The 20,897-nt window shown below is 38.3% G+C and overlaps 2 protein-coding genes across 2 annotated transcripts in view; one reads left to right on the top strand and one right to left on the bottom strand.

Moving 5' to 3' along the window:
• Positions 1 to 53: 53 nt before the first annotated feature.
• On the top strand, positions 54 to 4,545 carry LOC107553158 (patched domain-containing protein 2-like). The gene is made up of 3 exons (XM_016235287.1): positions 54 to 161; positions 1,562 to 1,737; positions 4,062 to 4,545. Exons 1-3 carry the CDS (start codon positions 143 to 145, stop codon positions 4,404 to 4,406), a joined length of 540 nt encoding a protein of 179 aa, XP_016090773.1. The 5' UTR covers positions 54 to 142; the 3' UTR covers positions 4,407 to 4,545.
• Positions 4,546 to 13,359: 8,814 nt separating this feature from the next.
• The window catches only part of LOC107553124 (bone morphogenetic protein 1-like), a 90,723-nt gene continuing 83,185 nt past the window's right edge, over positions 13,360 to 20,897 (bottom strand). Inside the window, exons 17-19 of the mRNA XM_016235245.1 lie at positions 18,834 to 19,047; positions 17,657 to 17,907; positions 13,360 to 13,939 (exon numbers count right to left, since the gene is read on the bottom strand). Of these exons, the coding sequence (XP_016090731.1) occupies positions 13,802 to 13,939; positions 17,657 to 17,907; positions 18,834 to 19,047 (603 nt within the window). The 3' untranslated portion in view covers positions 13,360 to 13,801. The remainder of the gene's footprint in view (positions 13,940 to 17,656; positions 17,908 to 18,833; positions 19,048 to 20,897) is intronic.

Here is a 20,897-nt window from a genome sequence, read left to right as displayed (position 1 = left end):
CGTTAACCTCTTTGAACTGCTCTTTATGCACTGCCCTGTGACTGTAGGTGTGGAGAGCGCCCTCTACAGTCTGCTGCTGTCACTTGCCATTTGCATCGCATCAGTAGCTGTGTTTACTGCTCATCCGCTGCTGCTGCTGCCAATGCTGCTGAGCATTCTGGGTATGTCATACATGTACAAAATATTAACTATTAGTGTTTGAACTTTTGATGTTTATTTTTGTTAGTTCTTTTTTTTTTTTGAGTGAATCTCCGCTGTTATTTCCAGCCTAAAAATCACAAAAAAGAGTGCACAAAGAAAATGTTATTATGCACAATGAAAGTTAAGCCTATTTTTTTTTACAGTCATTTAAATTTGTTTGCATAGCAATACTATTTTTAATTAAAATAATTGATTTTGTCCCAAAATTAACATTAGTGTGGTGCCAAAATATTTATTTATGTTTTTAAATATTTATACATAATGTAGCATTTTAAAATATTTATGCATTATCTAGAATTTGTACTGAATTAAATTTACTGAAATAATAAACTGTGTTTTAAATATAGTAAAAATACTGCCTTAATGTCAGTGTCGTTTATGATGACTAAAACTATTACAACAATGTTTTTAAATAAAGCTGAAATAAAAAAATAAATACTACAAACATTACAAAACAATACAAATCTTAAACAAAAAGTACAGATGTTGCCTTCGCAAATAACTGAAATAAAATTCATTTACATTTAAGTGCTAAAATGACTAAAACAAAACAGATATAAATTAAAGCTAAATAGAAAGATAAAAAACAAAAACTAATAAAAGGACAAAAGCAAATAACAAAATGGCTTTAATATGAAAACTGAATATATAAAAAATCAATTAATAAATACTGTACTAGTGTATAAATAATACAAAATAAATGCTGATTACAGTATATGATGGTCTAATGAGTCTTTATAATATTATATATTATACATATAATATATTTATATTATGTTGACTTTATAATATTTAATATTTCCTTGGGTAATAATGTCATTTTATTTTTGCATGAAATGTGACCTGGACATGCTTATGTGAGATTGACTCTGTAACCCCTTTTAAATATTTTACCACCATTTATTACGGCCAACTAATTTTCATCGAGGATACTTAAATGCAGCGTCTCCCTTTGGACGGTGCCATCAAATGCCTGCTTCAGCCATTCTGTTGAATTGAATTGACTCATGTAATATGTACTGACGGTGAAAATCATTGCCTTTGAAATGTGCGGCTCTATTCCCATCTCATTTATATGTTAATACAATATGCCAGACATGACCGTAATTTAACTCGCTTACAACCGGGAGTATTATCACTACAAGTGATTACTCAGACTGAACGGATATACAAATTATGCGAAATGAAAAGAGACTGTGAAAATCATCCCACTCCTACGTGCCCAACTAAACAAGGAAATAGATTTCAGAAATGTGCAATGATGCTTGAATTCAAGTAGGGGAAGGAATAATAATAATGGGACAAACGGAGTGTTTTTAAACAGTAGGAAGAGTTTTTAAAAAGCACGAACTCTTGGCAGGTATGGTGTGTCTGGTGGTGGCAGTGATGTATTGGCTGGGATGGGAGATGGGTGCAGTTGAAGCCATCTCTCTCTCCATATTGGTGGGCTCTTCGGTGGACTATTGCCTTCATCTAGTGGAGGGATATTTACTGGCTGGGGACACTGACACCTCAGGACTGGCTAATCACAGTTCGGTATGATTTACATTTATCCATTAGTGTCGAAATCTCCCGTGATGTTGAAATGAAAAGATAGCTCCTGACTGTTTTCGTGATGTGTTCACATGTGTTTTGGGCTTGTAACACTGGAGATTTGTTGGATCCCAGGTAGGGACGTCATTAAAGCTGTTCGGACGCTGGGGTTTTCTTCCAGCATTGTGCCCTAGAGCGAGACACTGAACGCTGGGACGCTGCAGGGAGCTCATTTAAACCGGCCGACTGTAAGCTGCCTTGGATAAAACAGCATCTCCTAAATAAAAACCAAAAACAAGTTCATGCTCTCACTCGTATGCATCAGGTACCTTTCTATATGGCAATGAAGCCCTGTATAAATAATGGATTATAATGGTTGATATTATAACACATTAACAATAATGCAATTCATAATTAAATGATTTTAATTAAAACCGCTGAATGACATATGTTATGAGATATTAACTTAAGGTGTGTTTAATAATGGATTATAATGGTATTCTTGATGCAGTATATTATAACACATTATTCATTAATAATTTGTAATCGTTAGATAGCTCACGTGTGTGAGCTGTGTGTGTTTAAAACATACTCTCCACTGTTAATTCATCAAAATTACTGAGGAAAATGGATGTTAATGAAGGGATTTTATTTGTATTATTATTTTGTTAATGATAATGAAAACAAGGCAATAAATTCATGCCAGTAATTAAAGGGGTCATATGATGCTTTTTTAAAGATCATTATTTTGTATATTTGGTGTAACAGAATATGTTGACATGCTTTAATGTTCAAAAAACACATTATTACACATTTGGGCGCATTATGCAAATATTTCCACATAGTGAGGTAGATATGTGGGGGCGTGTTAGAACGAGCCGTTTTAGGGGGGTGTGGCAGAGTCTTAACTTTGATAAAGAATATCTCTTTGGTTTTGAGACTTTAGTCTTTGCAACTTCAGGGATCTTATCTATGCACAATCAGCTTGTAACACTCAAGAGAAAGGAAAACTTGAAATCGCATCATATGACCCCTTTTAAAAGATTTTGATTAAAACTGTTGAAGGAAATATCACAGCTAGATACTAAATTAAGGTGTGTTTAATGATTAATTATAATGGTGTTCTTGATGCATTAATAATATTTTTATATTTATTAAATGTCAATATATTATTTAATATATAATATATTTTTATTCGATTATTTCTGTCATATATTATATATTTATATTAAAGTTGATTTATCTTAGTTAGCAGGGCATTAGACATTATCGATACAACTAAAATAGACAAAACCAAAACTTCAGTAACAGTCATTATTTTATTTCTGTGTTTAATTTTAAATTACATATTATAATGTATTATGTTAGCTATATACTATATGTTTGTTTATTTGTATTTATTATTATCAATATATTTTATATGTATTTACGTTTATCTTCCGTAAGTCAGAATCGTATCATAACTGTCATTCTGACAAGGCATCATGTTTCCTAACAATGTTTAAAGCAAAATCTATAAAAACGATAGTTGCCTATAAACCAACACTGGTTAATAATGTGGTGGATTGAAACACTTGAGCTGCGTGACGATGACAGGTGATCTTTTACATGTTAACGACATTAATTAGGAGTCATTTACAAGCAGAGAGCTGAAACCATTCAGTTGCGTGAAAGTCCAAGATCATTTGCGATTCATAGATTTCACATCTGAAAGAGAGACGTTTTCTGTGCGTAAATTCATTCTACGAATCACACGTACGCATATTTGAGAGATGATCGTAAGATCAAATTTAGGATGGTTTCTGCGCAACATTTTATAAATGAGGCCCCGGGTCTTTCATATCAAGAACAATTTTCATATTTGTCGTTAAATGTTGATACATGTATGAATGTCTGATTTTACACTTTCTCATCAACTAATATATTTTCAGCTAGAGAAAATTTGACAAATTAATGACTATAAAAATGAAATACTGACTAAATTATAAAGAATATTTTCATTAGTAGACAAAACGTATGACTAAAACAGGAAGCTGTGTAAACATGAACAGTATGACTGCAGCGGTTTTGGAGCATTATTTAATTAAATTCTCTGCTATTGTGAATGTAATCGCTGACAGAGTTGCCAGAACTCACCACAGACGAACTCAGTAAACATGAGGGGCACTTCACTCTTCTTCAATTTAGTAGATCTACCAGACAAGGAATTTGAAAACAAGCCACCAAAGTGAGTGTAGCGAAGCAGAAAAAAGGCAAAGTCAGAGTGTTTTGTGGCGCATGTTAATATGAGTTTTCACACGTATCATTCCCTCTGCTTGGGCTTACAGGAGTCCTCCATCAAACGGCAGACACGGACCCTTGAAGCAGCCAATCACGTGGGCGTTGCTATAGTTTCCAGTGCCGTGACCACGGTGATTTCAACCATTCCGCTCTTTTTTTGTGTCATCGTGCCTTTTGCCAAATTCGGTCAGATTGTGGCCATCAACACGGCCATCTCCATCGCCTTCACGCTCACCGTCACGACCGCGCTGCTGGCCACGATGGGTCCCGGCGACTTCACCCGTCCTCCCAGAGCCGTGCTCAAAGCCGCTCTGGTGGTCCTGGTCGTGGGGGTCTGTGGAGGTGTGCTGTGGTGGACCGGGTCACAGTTCGCTCCGGACACACTGATCTGAATCGAGGAACCAGGGGGATTTCAAGAGAGCGACTGTGATTATTTCAGACGACATGTGTGAACTCTTTGGGAAGCAGGTTTGGGAAAATGCAGTATTTAACATACAGTGGTGGCCAAAATCATTTGAACACTAGTATTCTCAGCAGCTAAAAATGGTTTTAAGTCAGTTATTTCTATCTTTTGCTGTAGTGTGTCAGTAGGAAATATCAGTTTACATTAAAGACAGACTGGATGATAGTGAGATCAGAACTCTGTGTGGAGCCCCTGTTGAAAAAACCAGCATATGCTGGTTAGGTATGTTTTGACGCTGGGATGCTGGTTTATGCTGGTCCTTTACTGGTTTATGCTGGTCCTTTGCTGGTTTAAACTGGTCCTTTGCTGGTCCTTTGCTGGTTTAAACTGGTCCTTTGCTGGTTTAAGCTGGTCCTTTGCTGGTTTATACTGGTCCTTTGCTGGTTTGAGATGGTCCTTTGCTGGTCCTTTTGCTGGTTTATGTTGGTCATGTGCTGGCAAAGGACCAGATTAAACCAGCATCCCAGCGTCAAAACATACCTAACCAGCATATGCTGTTTTTTTCAAGAGGGACAAACAAAAATCTCACTGGATTATTACAAGTAATGGCAAAATTAATGTTTGGAAATGTAAACTGATATTTCCTACTGACAGACTACAGCAAAAGATAGAAATAACTGACTAAAAACCTTTTTTTTTTAGCTCGTGAGAATTCTAGTGCTCTAATAAATTTGGCCACCACTGTAAATGGCACACTGTTATAAATTAGGAAACCCTAATATGTGAAGAGTTTACAGTCTGCATGAAGGTAGCAGATGTGGGAAATGATGTCGGACACATTTAGGTGAAGAACTATCAAGAATCGCTCTGTCAGGGACTTGTGTTTAATGTTAATGTATGACTAAAAGAGCTGACTATTCCTCGGTGTTTTGTATTTTATTCACAACCTGGACTGGAGTGACTCGGAGGGTGGTGAGGACGTGTCTTCTTTCGGTTCAAGCGTGACGAGGCCCTGAAGTCTCAGAAGAGGAGAACATGAATTCTGTGAATTCATCTCGTGTGTGACAGCAGGACAACACTGGAGGAGAAAGAACATGTAAGATGAAGATACTTTTTCATCGTCCTTGAAGGATGTTGTAATGGAGTTGGTGTTTTATGTTGAAGTGAATTATTTGATTTCCAAATCTAGAAGACCTATTGCACGTTTTGGTTGAAGTCAACATGAAATGGCATTCAAAATCTATTTTACTTTTGCAAGGTGACATTTCTGAGTGAAGCAGGATATTTGTTTTATCCAACCCAATATCACGAGAAAACTTTTTACCAGGTGGAAATTAATACAATGTGATTTGTAGAAAAACTTTTTTTTTTTTAGAAAAAAGGAATGATGGTCCATCCCTAAAAAGATCATACAAATTATGAATCAGATCGTACAAATTCTCCACAAGACTGCCATGTTTAAATCGGGAATTGATTAGTAAAAAGTCATGTTCACCCTCCTGAGTATTTTAATGTATCACTTTGTCTTCGGATTGAAAGATTGTTAAAAAGCTGTGTTAACTACAACAGTAACTCTGAAATAAATATATGAAATAACTTAAATTTCCTTGTCAAGTAACTGAAAATAAGTGGAAGTACTAAAATTACTAAAACAAAAACTGAAATAAATATCAATAAAAGCTAAAAAGAAATATTAAAAAAGAAACTAAGAAAAATGACATGTGCTGTCAAATGATTAATCGCATCCAAAATAAGTTTTTATTTACATAATATATCTGTGTGTAATATATCTTTGATTTTGAGAAAAATGACATGTGCTTTCAAATGATTAATCGCATCAAAATAAGTTTTTATTTACATAATATATCTGTGTGTAATATATCTTTGATTTTGGATGTGATTAATCGTTTGACAGCACTAATATATATATTTTTTTTTTGACGATCTCATTAGGAAAATTAAATTTTAATTGTGCAAATATGTACAAGTTTTCGAAAAAGAACATGAAAGTTCACCCCTAATTTGTTCATCAGAGGGACTTAAGCAGATCATATGAAAACGTATATGTGTGCAAAAACATATAAGCTGCTGGAAATTCCCCAAACGTAAAATAATTACAAATTGCCACAAGAGTGTTATTTGTAATTACATGCTCAATAACACCGGAAACTAGGAAAATAGGATCTATTTCTGATTTCATGTTGACTTTAAAGAACACAAAAGCCAACATTTTCCTACCTTAATGTAAGAGGTTACTGTAATGTTTGGTTTTGTCCAAAACCAATGAAGAGGGTTGCAGTACAGATCGTACTGCTTAGGCACTTAGTTGTATTTAAAAACATGTTAAAAAGAGTTTTGTTTTTTGTCTGTGAAATGTTAAGGGTATCGTCTGGACTTTTATAAGATAAAAGTGTAAAATCATGGTGAATTTCATGCTGGTTTTGTAAGATTCTGGTGAAACAAATATTGAGTTCTGCCGAGTGATGTTATGCTTCTGATGTGGTTTGTTAAATTCCCAGTGAAACCCACTGTTTGCATTCGTTTTTTGCACACCAAACGGATCCACTTAACTCCGTCTGTCACTCTGTCTTCATCTTTTTTGATTGTTGCCATTTATCTGTATTTCAAAACATATACACAAAGTTACAATGATCGCAGGTTACCTTCAGGCGACTTGATCATTTTGACCCTTAACCAGCTGTCTGGAAATAATACAGCACTTCAGCAGCAATTCACTTACAGCCACAGACACTCGCTGTCCTCCTAAAAGCTCTCCAATGCAGGATTTCAGCTCACCTTCACAGCTCTATCGGCTTTTCTTTTTTTGATAAATTCACACATTAACAGTTACACAGAATACATGCTGGCATCAGTAGGTGAAATGTACACCTAAAAAAATTAACTTTTGTTTTGCATCAAGAAAATGTAATTAATTTATTAAATAATTAATTTTCATTTTTTTTCTCCCCAAAGTCTATATGTCTATAAATAGTAATAACTACAATATGAAGTAAAAAAATACACTCAATAAAAAAAAATATTGTGGTAAAAGAATCAAAAAAGTATTTAGTACAATAAACATTATTAGAAATATACAATTTATTCATATTACAGTCATAAGCTACTGACAGTGGTTGGTTAAATTTTCTTTATTTTCTTTATGTAAAACAATTTTTTTCTTTTAGTCAGTTTTGGGGTCAAATATGTCCCTGGCATTTCATGACAGTTTACGCAAGATTCACCCCAAAACGGCTTATTGACAGAGATAAATGATTGTTTATGGGTATATCATAGGTAAAATAGCATATTTACATTACAATCAAATCAAAAATACAAAGTTTTATACCTCAATTATTTATAGAATTGAGGTGTATATATAATTACATATATATTTTTCCCACTACATTTTTACTATACTTAATGTGCACATCTTCCTTGGTAAGAGATTTCTCACCAACTTCAAAATGATTAAAACACTTGCTTGACTTTATTTAGCTCTTCCCATCAATTCAGCTTAATTTTTAATGTTGGAAACGGTAGATAGGCATTAATAATGCACTGTGGTGACCATTCATAATTGATGATCTGTTATATAGCAAATTCAATACTGATATGTGGTTTATTTAGAAATCCAGTGTCACCAAGACGAGCAGGAGAGCCAAAGTCCATCCTCAATGTGAGCTCAAGACCTTGAAACCATCAGCAACCAATGAAACGCCTTTAATACATGTAGGACTTTTCATTTCAATGTTCAGCTTCTAGTTGAACAACACCAGTTATATCAGAAAAAAAAAATCACTGAAAGCATTCAAAATTACATGATAGAGCACTTTGCCTTGAATTTGCTCTAACATAGTACTAACTACTGTAACTTAATTGGTATATTTGGGGCTTTATTAAATTAATTAAATGGTCAGTCAATAATTCCTGAGTCTACAAGACAAAATGTGATGAAGCATTTCAAAATGAAAATAACATTTTATGAAATAGATGCACTTGTTAACACTATGTGCAATACATAGGTGAAAATTAGCTATACAATATAAATAAATTGCATCTTTTGTCTGCAATTACACATAGCCTTCATCAAGTTATCTGTGGTTTAGTGTACTTTGAATACATTAATACATATTTACATACATATGATAAAATGCATAAACATGTACCAAGTCTTGTGTGGGAAGGCCAGTCAGGGTGAATAAATCAAGCATAAACTATTTATGCTGAGGTAACGTGCTAAAACAGATCATTTGAAGCCCGCGTTCGCCCACAAAACACTTTATTTCTAACAAAGAATAACATGGGCATTAAAAACATTAATAATGCTTAGGAGGATGTGCTTCGATTAGCAAAATGTACAAGTGCTCCACTACTCTAAAAAGCTATGCTAGGAAGCATATTAAAATACAGAGATGCTAAACTGGGTATCTTAGACACACAAAATAAAATCCATTTGAAGAACTAGGATAGAAGTTGGTCGATCTTGAGCATATGAGGGTAAGCTTGCAAGATCGTATATCGAGCAACTTGTTTGGTCACAGCACTCGTGGCTTGAGGTGAACTGATTCAAGGTTCAGATGGAAGGCATTGTCTAAAACCTTTTAAAACCCCAAAATGTGTCCTCTAAATCCCATAATCCTAATAATTTGCCTTCCTGGATCTCACACATCCAAGTCAAACAGTAACCAAGCCCTGCAACGATTAAAATCTAGTGTCTTGGAATGATTCAGTGGGTAACAACAATCAGATATCCTGAACCTGAGATTTAAAAGAGCTTTAGGTAAATCCACGAAGGCAAACAGGTGTGAAATTATATTATATGATGAAAAGAGCGGTTGAGACAGAGGAGACCAAGTCAACAGCCTTTGAAGGGGTTCTGCAGGAGACAGAAAGCGAGAGAGGTAGGGGTGATCCTGGAAATGGACTGCGCTAACACTTCAGATCAAATGATCAGCCCTGGAGATCATGCTATTCAGCACTATTCCACACAGATTTGACATCAAACATGCTCTTTTCCCAACCGACACTGGATATCAAGGGAGAAAGAGTGACTGAAAGGACTGGGGCACAGGATTCATTTGAAATAGCACCATCCCACCACACTTCCACACGCTGAGGTACGTTATTGGTACAAATTAACATTTGACAGTTTTAACAGTTTTCCCATCGTCAGCGGTGTAAGAGTAACATCTACCTAGCAATAGCACATCTGAGGACTGCTAAAAAGTACAGTCCTTTCAGGTTTTAACTTAAAATTGTATCGAAAACGAGACAGATAGGTCTCTCATTAGGGTTTAGGTCTTGAAGAGATAATTCACCCAAAACTGAAGATTTTGGCATCATTTACTCAACCTCAAATGGCATTGTTCCTTTCTTTCTTCTGCAGAACACACACAGAAAGATATTGAGACTTTTTTTGTCCATACAACAAAAGTCAATGGGGTCCAACATTATGTTGATTTGGAGTCATTGTATGGACAAAAACATTCTTTCAAATGTATCTTTTGTATTTCACAGAAGTAAGTAATTTACTCAAATTTGAAGTAAATGATGACAGAATCTTTGGCTGAACTACCGCTTATCTACATTTTTTACATTGACTACCCTGACTGAGGTCCTTACACTTGTGATGCTAGATTTGAAAACAAACTTTCGGTCATGGACTGCAAGGAAAGAGCCTGAAAAAGAAAATAAAAGAATACAGCTATGGGATGTCAGGACACAAAAGGGCCCACCAATTTTCATGCGATTGTGCCTAATTTGTTCATGATTGGCGATGCACAGAGAGAGTGTTACGAGGACAGCACCACATTATAAAGACCTTGAAAAAAAGTGTACGCTTAATCTAACAAAATCTAAGCATTTTCCACCGTACCATCCTGTTTTTATGCAAAAGCATTTAACAGCCATCAGACATGGGCCACGTGTTGTTTATTGGTCTTTTAATGTGATAACTGATTCTAAAAAACCTCCTCGAGAGAGTGATAATTTTGGGCAGGGAACCTTCTGGACTACTGGCCTGGAAAATCGAGTTATTACAAATGCTGGTGCCATTACGTCCACATTTCCTTCTAGCTGTACCACATGGATCTCTGTGACATACAGTGTCATTTGCTCAAGTAACGACAAAGAAACCGGCCCACAATGGCCTACTAGACTCTTTATGAACAAGCAATGCCAGTTATGTCAAGAAGAGACGGTTGTTTCCCCACAGTGCAGCGGTAAATCTCAAGTTGCAAGGTTGGAAAACATGCGAGGAACACCGTCCTGAATGCCCCTGCTTCACTAATTTCTCACTTCCTCTATCCCACTGTTGCACAGATGACTGGTTTGGTGAGTTTGCTCAGTTCTCCTGCAGGAGTTCCTCAGTGTATTTGTGTTTTTCAATGCACTCTTGGCTCATGAAAGGTGAGAAAAGGGGGGGTTCCAGTATCGATCAGCTATGCCCACCTTTCCCACCCTACCCTTTTGATTTCGCCCCTATATTGGTATCCAGCAACTGAATACATTCCACCCCCTCCCCATCTTGCCCCAAATGTAATAATTAAAAAAAGGTAAAAACAAGGTCTACTGCGGAATGGCTTTACTCCTCACAGTCAGTAGGGTATGCCAGAACCCCTGTGAACTACTGAGGTGCGGTTGGCATTCTTGCGGCTGGTCCGTCGAGTCTGGGTGTTCTTGGCGGCCGGGTGGCTCTGAGCGATGGGCGAGGCCCTCCCCCTGGGACCCTTTCGCTTCCCCCTAGGCCCTGCACGGCCCCTCCCGGCCACTAGGGGTCACTTCTTACGGGAGTGGAGTGTGTCCTGAAACTTGGTGCTGGTGTAACGCACGTGGAAGCCCTTCTTATTGATGGTGTCATCTGAGCGGAATTTGATGACGATGGAGTCGCCGGCAGAGTAGATCTCTTCTGGAGGCTGGAAACACAAAGATGGAGGAAGACGTGAGTAGGCTAGATAGAACAAATTCCCTTTTATTACATCAATACAACCTCATCAATCCTAGTAATTGACATTTTAGTGCAGTGGTTCCCAATCCTGGTCCTGGAGAACCCAACACTGCACATTTTTTATGTCTGTCTTATCTGACACAAACATTTGAGGTCCTGGAGTCTTCACTAATGAGCTGATAAGTTGAATCAGGTGCGTTTGATTATGGAAACAACTAAAATGTGGGGGTTCTCTAGGAGCAGGATTGGGAACCACTGTTTGGGAACTACTTGGGGTGTCCAAACCTGTTCCTGGATGGCCACTGTCCTGCAGAGTTTAGCTCCAACCCTAATTTAACACACTTGAACCTGCTAATCAAGGTCTTCAGACTCATGGTGCGTTCCAAATGGGATATATCGCCCTCCGAAGGGCACTTCATGAAAACAATCATGGCCACCATATTGAAGGGTCGTTCCAAACCAAAGTGCTCAAAACTGGCCACTTCAAAGGGTCCATCGGAATGAAGGATTTCGAAGGGTACAACTGATGGACACTTGGGGCTCCCATGATCCTTTGCGCAGATTCTTTGCATGATGACGGCGCCTCCGTGTGGGCACGTGAGAAGGGCACTTCAAGAAACAGTTGTTTTGTCCCCTACACCCTTCAACCCTTCAACCCTTCGAAGCTCTCACTCCGGAGGGTAAACCCTTTGAAGAGATTAGGGCATAGGGATGAGCCCTTCCGAATGGAATGCAGGGTGTATCTCCACACCAGGAATATTGGAACTCTTACTATTAACTATGACTTTTGCCTCAATAAACTCCCAGTTTGCTGCTTATTAATAGTTAGTATTTAGAGTTAGTAAGGTAGTTTTTAAGTTAAGGTTTGTGGTAGGACTAATTGATCTAAAATATGGTTAAGTGCTTTATGAGTACTAATAAACAGCCAAAATGCAAGTTAAAAAAACAAGTTAAACTAGTTAATAGTGAGAACTGGTCCCTAAACTAAAGGGTTACCACATACATATAATTTTTGTTTTGATTATATGCATTAACTTACTGCTCAAGCCGAGAAAATGATTCATGTCTTATGAGTCTGGCCTTTTATTTGAACCAAATAACATCTGACACACTGAATATTTCAGTTTTAAGACCCAAGTGTTATTTGCGAGGTAAAATTGCAAGGCATGCATTTCAATTATTCACTCTTACCACAAAATGCGAACAGCCAGAGAAATTTCAATGCAATGTACACTAGTACTTTCCCGCTCTGCTAATCACATAATAGAAATCTTAAGTCACTCAATTTACCCCAATGAATGAGCCAAGCTCAAAATGTCTGCACTTCATGTCAAGCGGCCACTGAAAGCGATGAATTATCCATATTGCAACTGTAGTTTCACACAAAAGCCATTATAATTCTGTAGAGGTGGCGACTGACATGGATTTTTGAAGATCTGTAGAGAGGTTCTTCAGGAGCAACTCTAAACTCTTAGTTTTAAATGGAGGTAATCTATGGATCAGATAAAAAACTCTGTGCACGTTTCCTCACAGTGGGAGACACAGTAATGTATTCCATTGAGCTGGAGGGAACCTTTTCATGTGAGGGGGCAAATCATATGGTTATTATTCAGTGTTTGGCCATGTAAAGTGGTTCCTAAGGGGTGTGGGTGGGGGGATAAGAAATTGTACTAGCAGAGTTTTGAGCAAATATGGAAGCATTTAATGTACTGTAATGGAGTATCGGGTCTTCAAGTTCATAGTGAAAATGATGAAAAACTATAGTCGCTAAGCAAATCGAATCAACTCTGCAAATTCACAGAGAAAGAAAACTGCAATAGCCTTTGAACCCTAGTCATAATGGCCACATAAAATCAACCATTTTAAATGAGAACTCTGGTGCTGCTAAAACTTCTTATGCATCAGCAACTTACTATTACTACTTTCCTGCGGTTTTGATCATCTGTCTAGAAATACCAGCTGAGGATCTCAAAGTTACGGTTTGCACAGATGACTGGTTTGGTGAGTTTGGTTGACTGCTCTGGTCCTCCTGCAGGAGTTCCTTAGTGTATTTGTGTTTTTCAACACACCCGGCTCATGAAAGGTGAAAAAAGGAGGGGGGTTCCAGTATCCGATCAACTACGCCCACCCTTGATTTCGCCCCTATATTGGTATCCAGCAACTGAATACATTCCACCCCCTCCCCATCTTGCCCCAAATGTAATAATTAAAAAAAGGTAAAAACAAGGTCTACTGCGGAATGGCTTTACTCCTCACAGTCAGTAGGGTATGCCAGAACCCCTGTGAACTACTGAGGTGCGGTTGGCATTCTTGCGGCTGGTCCGTCGAGTCTGGGTGTTCTTGGCGGCCGGGTGGCTCTGAGCGATGGGCGAGGCCCTCCCCCTGGGACCCTTTCGCTTCCCCCTAGGCCCTGCACGGCCCCTCCCGGCCACTAGGGGTCACTTCTTACGGGAGTGGAGTGTGTCCTGAAACTTGGTGCTGGTGTAACGCACGTGGAAGCCCTTCTTATTGATGGTGTCATCTGAGCGGAATTTGATGACGATGGAGTCGCCGGCAGAGTAGATCTCTTCTGGAGGCTGGAAACACAAAGATGGAGGAAGACGTGAGTAGGCTAGATAGAACAAATTCCCTTTTATTACATCAATACAACCTCATCAATCCTAGTAATTGACATTTTAGTGCAGTGGTTCCCAATCCTGGTCCTGGAGAACCCAACACTGCACATTTTTTATGTCTGTCTTATCTGACACAAACATTTGAGGTCCTGGAGTCTTCACTAATGAGCTGATAAGTTGAATCAGGTGCGTTTGATTATGGAAACAACTAAAATGTGGGGGTTCTCTAGGAGCAGGATTGGGAACCACTGTTTGGGAACTACTTGGGGTGTCCAAACCTGTTCCTGGATGGCCACTGTCCTGCAGAGTTTAGCTCCAACCCTAATTTAACACACTTGAACCTGCTAATCAAGGTCTTCAGACTCATGGTGCGTTCCAAATGGGATATATCGCCCTCCGAAGGGCACTTCATGAAAACAATCATGGCCACCATATTGAAGGGTCGTTCCAAACCAAAGTGCTCAAAACTGGCCACTTCAAAGGGTCCATCGGAATGAAGGATTTCGAAGGGTACAACTGATGGACACTTGGGGCTCCCATGATCCTTTGCGCAGATTCTTGCATGATGACGGCACCTCCGTGTGGGCACGTGATGATGACGCAGAAGGGCACTTCAAGAAACTGTTGTTTGGTCCCCTACACCCTTCAACCCTTCAAAGCTCACACTCCGGAGGGTAAACCCTTTGAAGGGATTAGGGCATAGGGATGAGCTCTTCCGAATGGAACGCAGGGTCACTAACCTTCTAGTCAAGTGTGTTGGAGTTGGGTGGAACTAACATCTGCAGGACGGTGGCCCTCGATGAGTAGGATTGGACACACCTGGTCTAGAGTGAGTCAGCATTGGGTTAACAGGAGTCAGAAAGACCACAAGTCAGAAGGTGAAAGCTGTTCCAAAAAGCAGGCATGAAAATTATCTTTTTATATAGGATACCTTGTTTTGGCTAATCCCATAATCCACTGTGATGAATTGAAAATTTTCTACAAAAAAATATATTTTAAATACAGAAATAGCTTATTCAATACTGAAAAGTAATAACAGTAGTTCCACGTAATTAAAAATGAACTAATTCATCCAATATTTGTGCTTACAAGAGTAGTCTTTAGCTTAGCAATATGCTAACATTTGAATGTTTTGGAACCATGAGTTCTAGTTCTAGTATTTTGTGGGCTATTTGAGTGGCACTTTATTTTTTGGTGTGGATGCTTCCTCGAGTCCAAAGTACAACTCAGTTTTGATGTGAATGCTTAGCGTGTAGGTACACTGGAACACAGTTATATACTCAATTTGATGGCGTGCGCAATCACAGGTGCTTTTTCTCTCCAGAATTTCTGACCAATAAAAGTGTCTTTTTACTTCTTTAAACTAGAGTTCTGTATTTCTTCTTTGATTTTGAAACAATGGGCCGGGTCAGTGTCGCCACCTTGTGAACAAAAAAAATAAAAATTAAGGTGCAAAATATGTAATATGTATGTGTGTACTGTATCTCTGTACTATGTTGATGATAAAATTTGCATTGTGCACACTGTGTCAAAAATGAGGTATACATTGAGCTTTAAAAGGTATCTGCCTATGTAGATAGTGAAAAGTGCTTCACATAAGAACCAAAATCTCAAAGCATTTGATACGGTTTTAGAGTAGTTTCCATTGTGCAGTGGCTCTTTTCTGACCAAGCTTAAATGGGTTATTTTGGGCTGTGACAGCCTAATGTGGCAGCACACTTAAGCTCATGTTGCTCGAGGGACATATTCCCTGCTGTTAGTAAATTGTCAGTTGCTTTGGATTAAAAGCATGCTCTAAATGGCAAGCTACCAAAACTTGATTGAGACAAATGCACACTGTCTAACATCCTCTTGGTTCAATTTAAACAAATCTCTCGGTCGATAAGCAGGTTGCACCCATCGCAGTATCAGAATATCATCCGATTTACCTTGTCTAAACTCAGCATCAGTCCTTCTCGTTGAACTGAAGTAAATGTAATCATGCTGTTCTGTGACCTACAGAGCTGATCTCATTCATACACACACACACACACTTCAGAGTTCTTACTGTTTCAGCGATTTTTGTATGATTTGTATGTTTCAGAGATTTTGTATCTCTCCAGAACTAGAAATGAGGAAAATCCCTAACGGCCTCTTTCAAAGATCATTGTTTATCCTGTAAGGCAATGGTTCTGAAGTGGTGGATTGTGTCCCAAAAATGGGCCACAGGTCTGTTGTAATCGGGTCATCGACAGCAAAGTAAAACGGGACTGTAAGGGCCAGTGAACACAATGTCCGACGGCTCGTAGCAACCAATCAAGCCTAACAAAGTAATTTGAGTGAGAAAGGGCAAATAAATGTGGTTCTGCATAAGCTGCACTAATTCACAAAGAATACTGCTGGTGCTGTGTGATTGGTTGCTTGGAATTTCTTAGATTGAACTTATTTGGAGCTTTAGAAGGTAGCTGCCTATGTAGACAGTGAAAAGTACCTATAGGGCTTCACATAAGAACCTAAACCTCAAAGCATTTGATACGGTTTCAGAGTAGTTTCCATTGTGTAGTGGCTCTTTTCTGACCGAGCTTAAATGGGTTATTTTGGGCTGTGACAGCCTAATGTGGCAGCACACTTAAGCTCATGTTGCTCGAGGGACATATTCCCTGCTGTTAGTAAATTGTCAGTTGCTTTGGATTAAAAGCATGCTCTAAATGGCAAGCTACCAAAACTTGATTGAGACAAATGCACACTGTCTAACATCCTCTTGGTTCAATTTAAACAAATCTCTCGGTCGATAAGCAGGTTGCACCCATCGCAGTATCAGAATATCATCCGATTTACCTTGTCTAAACTCAGCATCAGTCCTTCTCGTTGAACTGAAGTAAATGTAATCATGCTGTTCTGTGACCTACAGAGCTGATCTCATTCATACACACACACACACACACACACTTCAGAGTTCTTACTGTTTCAGCGATTTTTGTATGATTTGTATGTTTCAGAGATTTTGTATCTCTCCAGAACTAGAAATGAGGAAAATCCCTAACGGCCTCTTTCAAAGATCATTGTTTATCCTGTAAGGCAATGGTTCTGAAGTGGTGGATTGTGTCCCAAAAATGGGCCACAGGTCTGTTGTAATCGGGTCATCGACAGCAAAGTAAAACGGGACTGTAAGGGCCAGTGAACACAATGTCCGACGGCTCGTAGCAACCAATCAAGCCTAACAAAGTAATTTGAGTGAGAAAGGGCAAATAAATGTGGTTCTGCATGATAAGCTGCACTAATTCACAAAGAATACTGCTGGTGCTGAGTGATTGGTTGCTTGGAATTTCTTAGATTGAACTTATTTGCATTCAGGTTTTGATGTTGTGGGCTTCAACTGCCAGTTAAAGGTATAGTTCACCCCAACCATTTGATTCATATAGATGACTTTTACGATCTATTATCTTTGTGGAGCGTCAAAATTTAGGTGGAAGTGACTTTTCAATGAAGAGGCAGAAATCTCTCACGATATCATGATCTGAGTTTCAAAGATGATTTGCGTTTTATGAGTTTGAAATGACATGAGGGTGAATATTTTCGTCAAACTACCCCTTTAAAAATCACTTTTATCACAAGTTGTTGCCACAACTTCTGACCTGAAATGCAGGAGTATTTTGATGTTTGTTGATTTTATGCAGTAAATCTAAATCGGTGCTTTACCCCTGATCCACAGTAGCGGCCTAGCCTGGGTGATTTGGTGTCCGCCCCATCAAACAGCTCCATGTAATCATAGCCACAGTCGGCCTCCTCCTCGATTTCGAAGGTCTGGAAGATGAGCTCCACGCCGTAGCCCTTCTCTGCTGTGATCACCCACTGACAGTCGGACGCCCCGGGGTAGTTATTATCACCAAACTGGGCATGAGAGTAGAGGTCTTTAGTTTTCACCTCTGCTTTCAGACGGCCTCCACACTCTGGAGAAGAGAAGGAAACGAACGTGAGAAAGACCATTTCACGTTCCAAAAAAACATTCACAGGTGCATTCAGCATCTCAGCATATCACTGCAAGTCAATAGTCTCTAGTAACCAGACTTGTGGCTGAGACTAGCACTCAATGATATAAACATCAGAGAGTTGCTACAGAATACTTACATTTTTATGTACTAAAAATACATGCTATACATTTGAGATTCTCAAACTTTTTTGTCAGCTAAACCCCTTTGACACTTAAATTTTAGGTTAATATTTCAATAATTTAACAAGACATCCGCATGTTCATGGTTTTCTAATGTTGGTTAATTGTCAAAATATACACAGGTAAACAAATAAAATATTTAAATGTTATGCTTTAATTAATTTTTAGCTTTTCATCAACTTGCAAATGTCCTCCAGTTCCCACACGAACCCATCTGGGTAAAACTCAGCATTAATATAAAAGGGAAAATATATCTCTAAAATATGAATATATTAAATATACATTGAATATGAAATATGAATTTGAAAATCTGAACTTGAATTGCAAATTTTGCAACCATCACAAACCATTCAAGCCATATTTTATCATTATTGTCTAGGAACAAAATAGTAAACAGTTAAAATATAGTTTAAAAACCGTTTTAAAAAATTCTTGGCTGCCATAAACATTCAACATTTTGGCTGATGAACTATACTGCTTAAGGAAATTTTTTTTTAATTATTAATATTAGAAAAAGTCATTATTTATTGAACTTTGGTGTCATTTTTAAAAAGCAATAAGCCATTTGAACCATGTGCTTCAGTGATTTTACCATGGCCTGTTGTTAATGACACAGCAGAGCAGAGCAGAGCACTGCACGGTTATTGTTTTATTTTATAATTCCAGTATTTAGTGGTACTGTATTTAACAGATGGATGTGCTCACCTGCAGCATGGGAAGCCTCGAAGCCTTTCTTCTGCACTGAGTTATCAGAGAAGAAGCGGATGAACATCTTGTTGCCGGAGGATATGATCGGTTGAGGTTTCTTGGTGCCACAGTATCGTCCGAGGCTGGGTGCCTTCCCATCCCGACCGTCGTAAATCTCTATGTGGTCATAAGTACATTCCAGATGAGGCTCCATGTCGATTTCATTGAAAGCCTGAAATATACGGCCCATGTCAACGTTTGAACGGCAGACACTATTATACTATTATAATGAACAGGGAAACAAGACTTCTTATGAAATTGAGTTCCAAAAGCTAGTGAGCCTATAGACAGCTATCTTCTAAGTCAGTGGTTCCCAACCCTGGTCCTGGAGGCACCCCAACACTGCACGTTTTGCATGTCTCCTTAATCAAACACACCTGATTCAGGTCATCAGCTCATTAGTAGAGACTCCAAGACCTGACATTGGTGTGTCAGAGTAAGGAGACATGCAAAATGTGCAGTGTCGGGGAGCCTCCAGGACCAGGGTTGGGAACCACTGTTCTAAGTGGCCGTTCACAAAGAATACGTTTTTGGGTTTAAAAACATGAGACAGAGTGCAGTGGACTTTTTAAAAAAAGGATAGACTAGAGTCGTTTTTAAAATTTGAAACGCTGTGTTTTTAGGATGGTGTATCATGCATGAGATGATGCAACAAACACGTCCATCTAGTGCATGTTCAGATAGAAAAACAATGCAAAGTGGAATGCAAAACTGCGTTGTGTGAACGACCCCTAAAGGGCCATTCACACAGAACTTGTTTTTGTGTTTTATTTACTCACCCTTCACTTGTACCTAACCTGTATGATTTCTTTATTCTGTTGAGCACAAAAGAAGGTATTTTGAAGAATGTTGGTAAGCAAACAGTTGACAGTAGCCATTAACTTCCATAGTATTTTTTACATACTATGAAAGTCAATGACTACCATAAACTGTTTGCTTACCAATACTCTTCAAATGTTGGTACTGTTACCATTAACTATTTGGTTTTCATGTTGGTCACCAAACAGTTCATGGTAGCCATTGACTTCCATAGTATTCAAGTAGCCATTGACTTCCATAGGGGAAAAAATACTATTGATGTCAATGGCTACTGCCAACTGTTTCTTCAAAATATCTTCAAAACTTCAAAATATCTTCTTTTGCGCGAAGTGGAGTGGAGGGTGAGTTATTGATGACAGAATTTAAATTTTTGGTGAACTATTCTATACTATAGGTAGGCAGCAAACTAGGTTTTGGAACAGAGCAAATAGTGCTGTCGGGACTTAGCCATTATTCAGTCTATATGCTTACGCAAATATTAAACAATATTTGTGCACGAACATGCACACGATTTTTTCATTCACTGCTCTCAGGGATACTTGATCCTGATTGGTCAATCGCAGCATTCTGCAGTCAAATATTCTTGTATAATTATGCTTTAGAGTATACAGGTGCATTTCAATAAATTAGAATGTCGTGGAAAAGTTCATTTATTTCAGTAATTCAACTCAAATTGTGAAACTCGTGTATTAAATAAATTCAGTGCACACAGACTGAAGTAGTTTAAGTCTTTGGTTCTTTTAATTGTGATGAATTTGGCTCACATGTAACAAAAACCCACCAATTAACTATCTCAACAAATTAGAATATGGTGACATGCCAATCAGCTAATCAACTCAAAACGCCTGCAAAGGTTTCCTGAGCCTTCAAAATGGTCTCTCAGTTTGATTCACTAGGCTACACAATCATGGGGAAGACTGCTGATCTGACAGTTGTCCAGAAGACAATCATTGACACCCTTCACAAGGAGGGTAAGCCACAAACATTCATTACCAAAGAAGCTAGCTGTTCACAGAGTGCTGTATCCAAGCATGTTAACACAAAGTTGAGTGGAAGGAAAAAGTGTGGAAGAAAAAGACGCACAACCAACCGAGAGAACCGCAGCCTTATGAGGATTGTCAAGCAAAATCAATTCAAGAATTTGAGTGAACTTCACAAGGAATGGACTGAGGCTGGGGTCAAGGCATCAAGAGCCACCACACA

The sequence above is a fragment of the Sinocyclocheilus grahami genome, unplaced genomic scaffold (assembly GCF_001515645.1).
Source record: "Sinocyclocheilus grahami isolate Dianchi unplaced genomic scaffold, SAMN03320097.WGS_v1.1 scaffold465.1, whole genome shotgun sequence".
Lineage (NCBI taxonomy): Eukaryota > Metazoa > Chordata > Actinopteri > Cypriniformes > Cyprinidae > Sinocyclocheilus > Sinocyclocheilus grahami.
The sequence above is the reverse complement of the archived record's forward strand: the minus strand, read 5'-3'. Positions and strand labels throughout refer to the sequence as shown.

What these genes read in the sequence shown, in the direction of transcription:
- LOC107553158 (XM_016235287.1), top strand. An exon ending in GACTGGCTAATCACAGTTCG is followed by an intron (nt 1,738 to 4,061) that starts GTATGATTTACA and finishes TTGGGCTTACAG; the next exon opens with GAGTCCTCCATCAAACGGCA.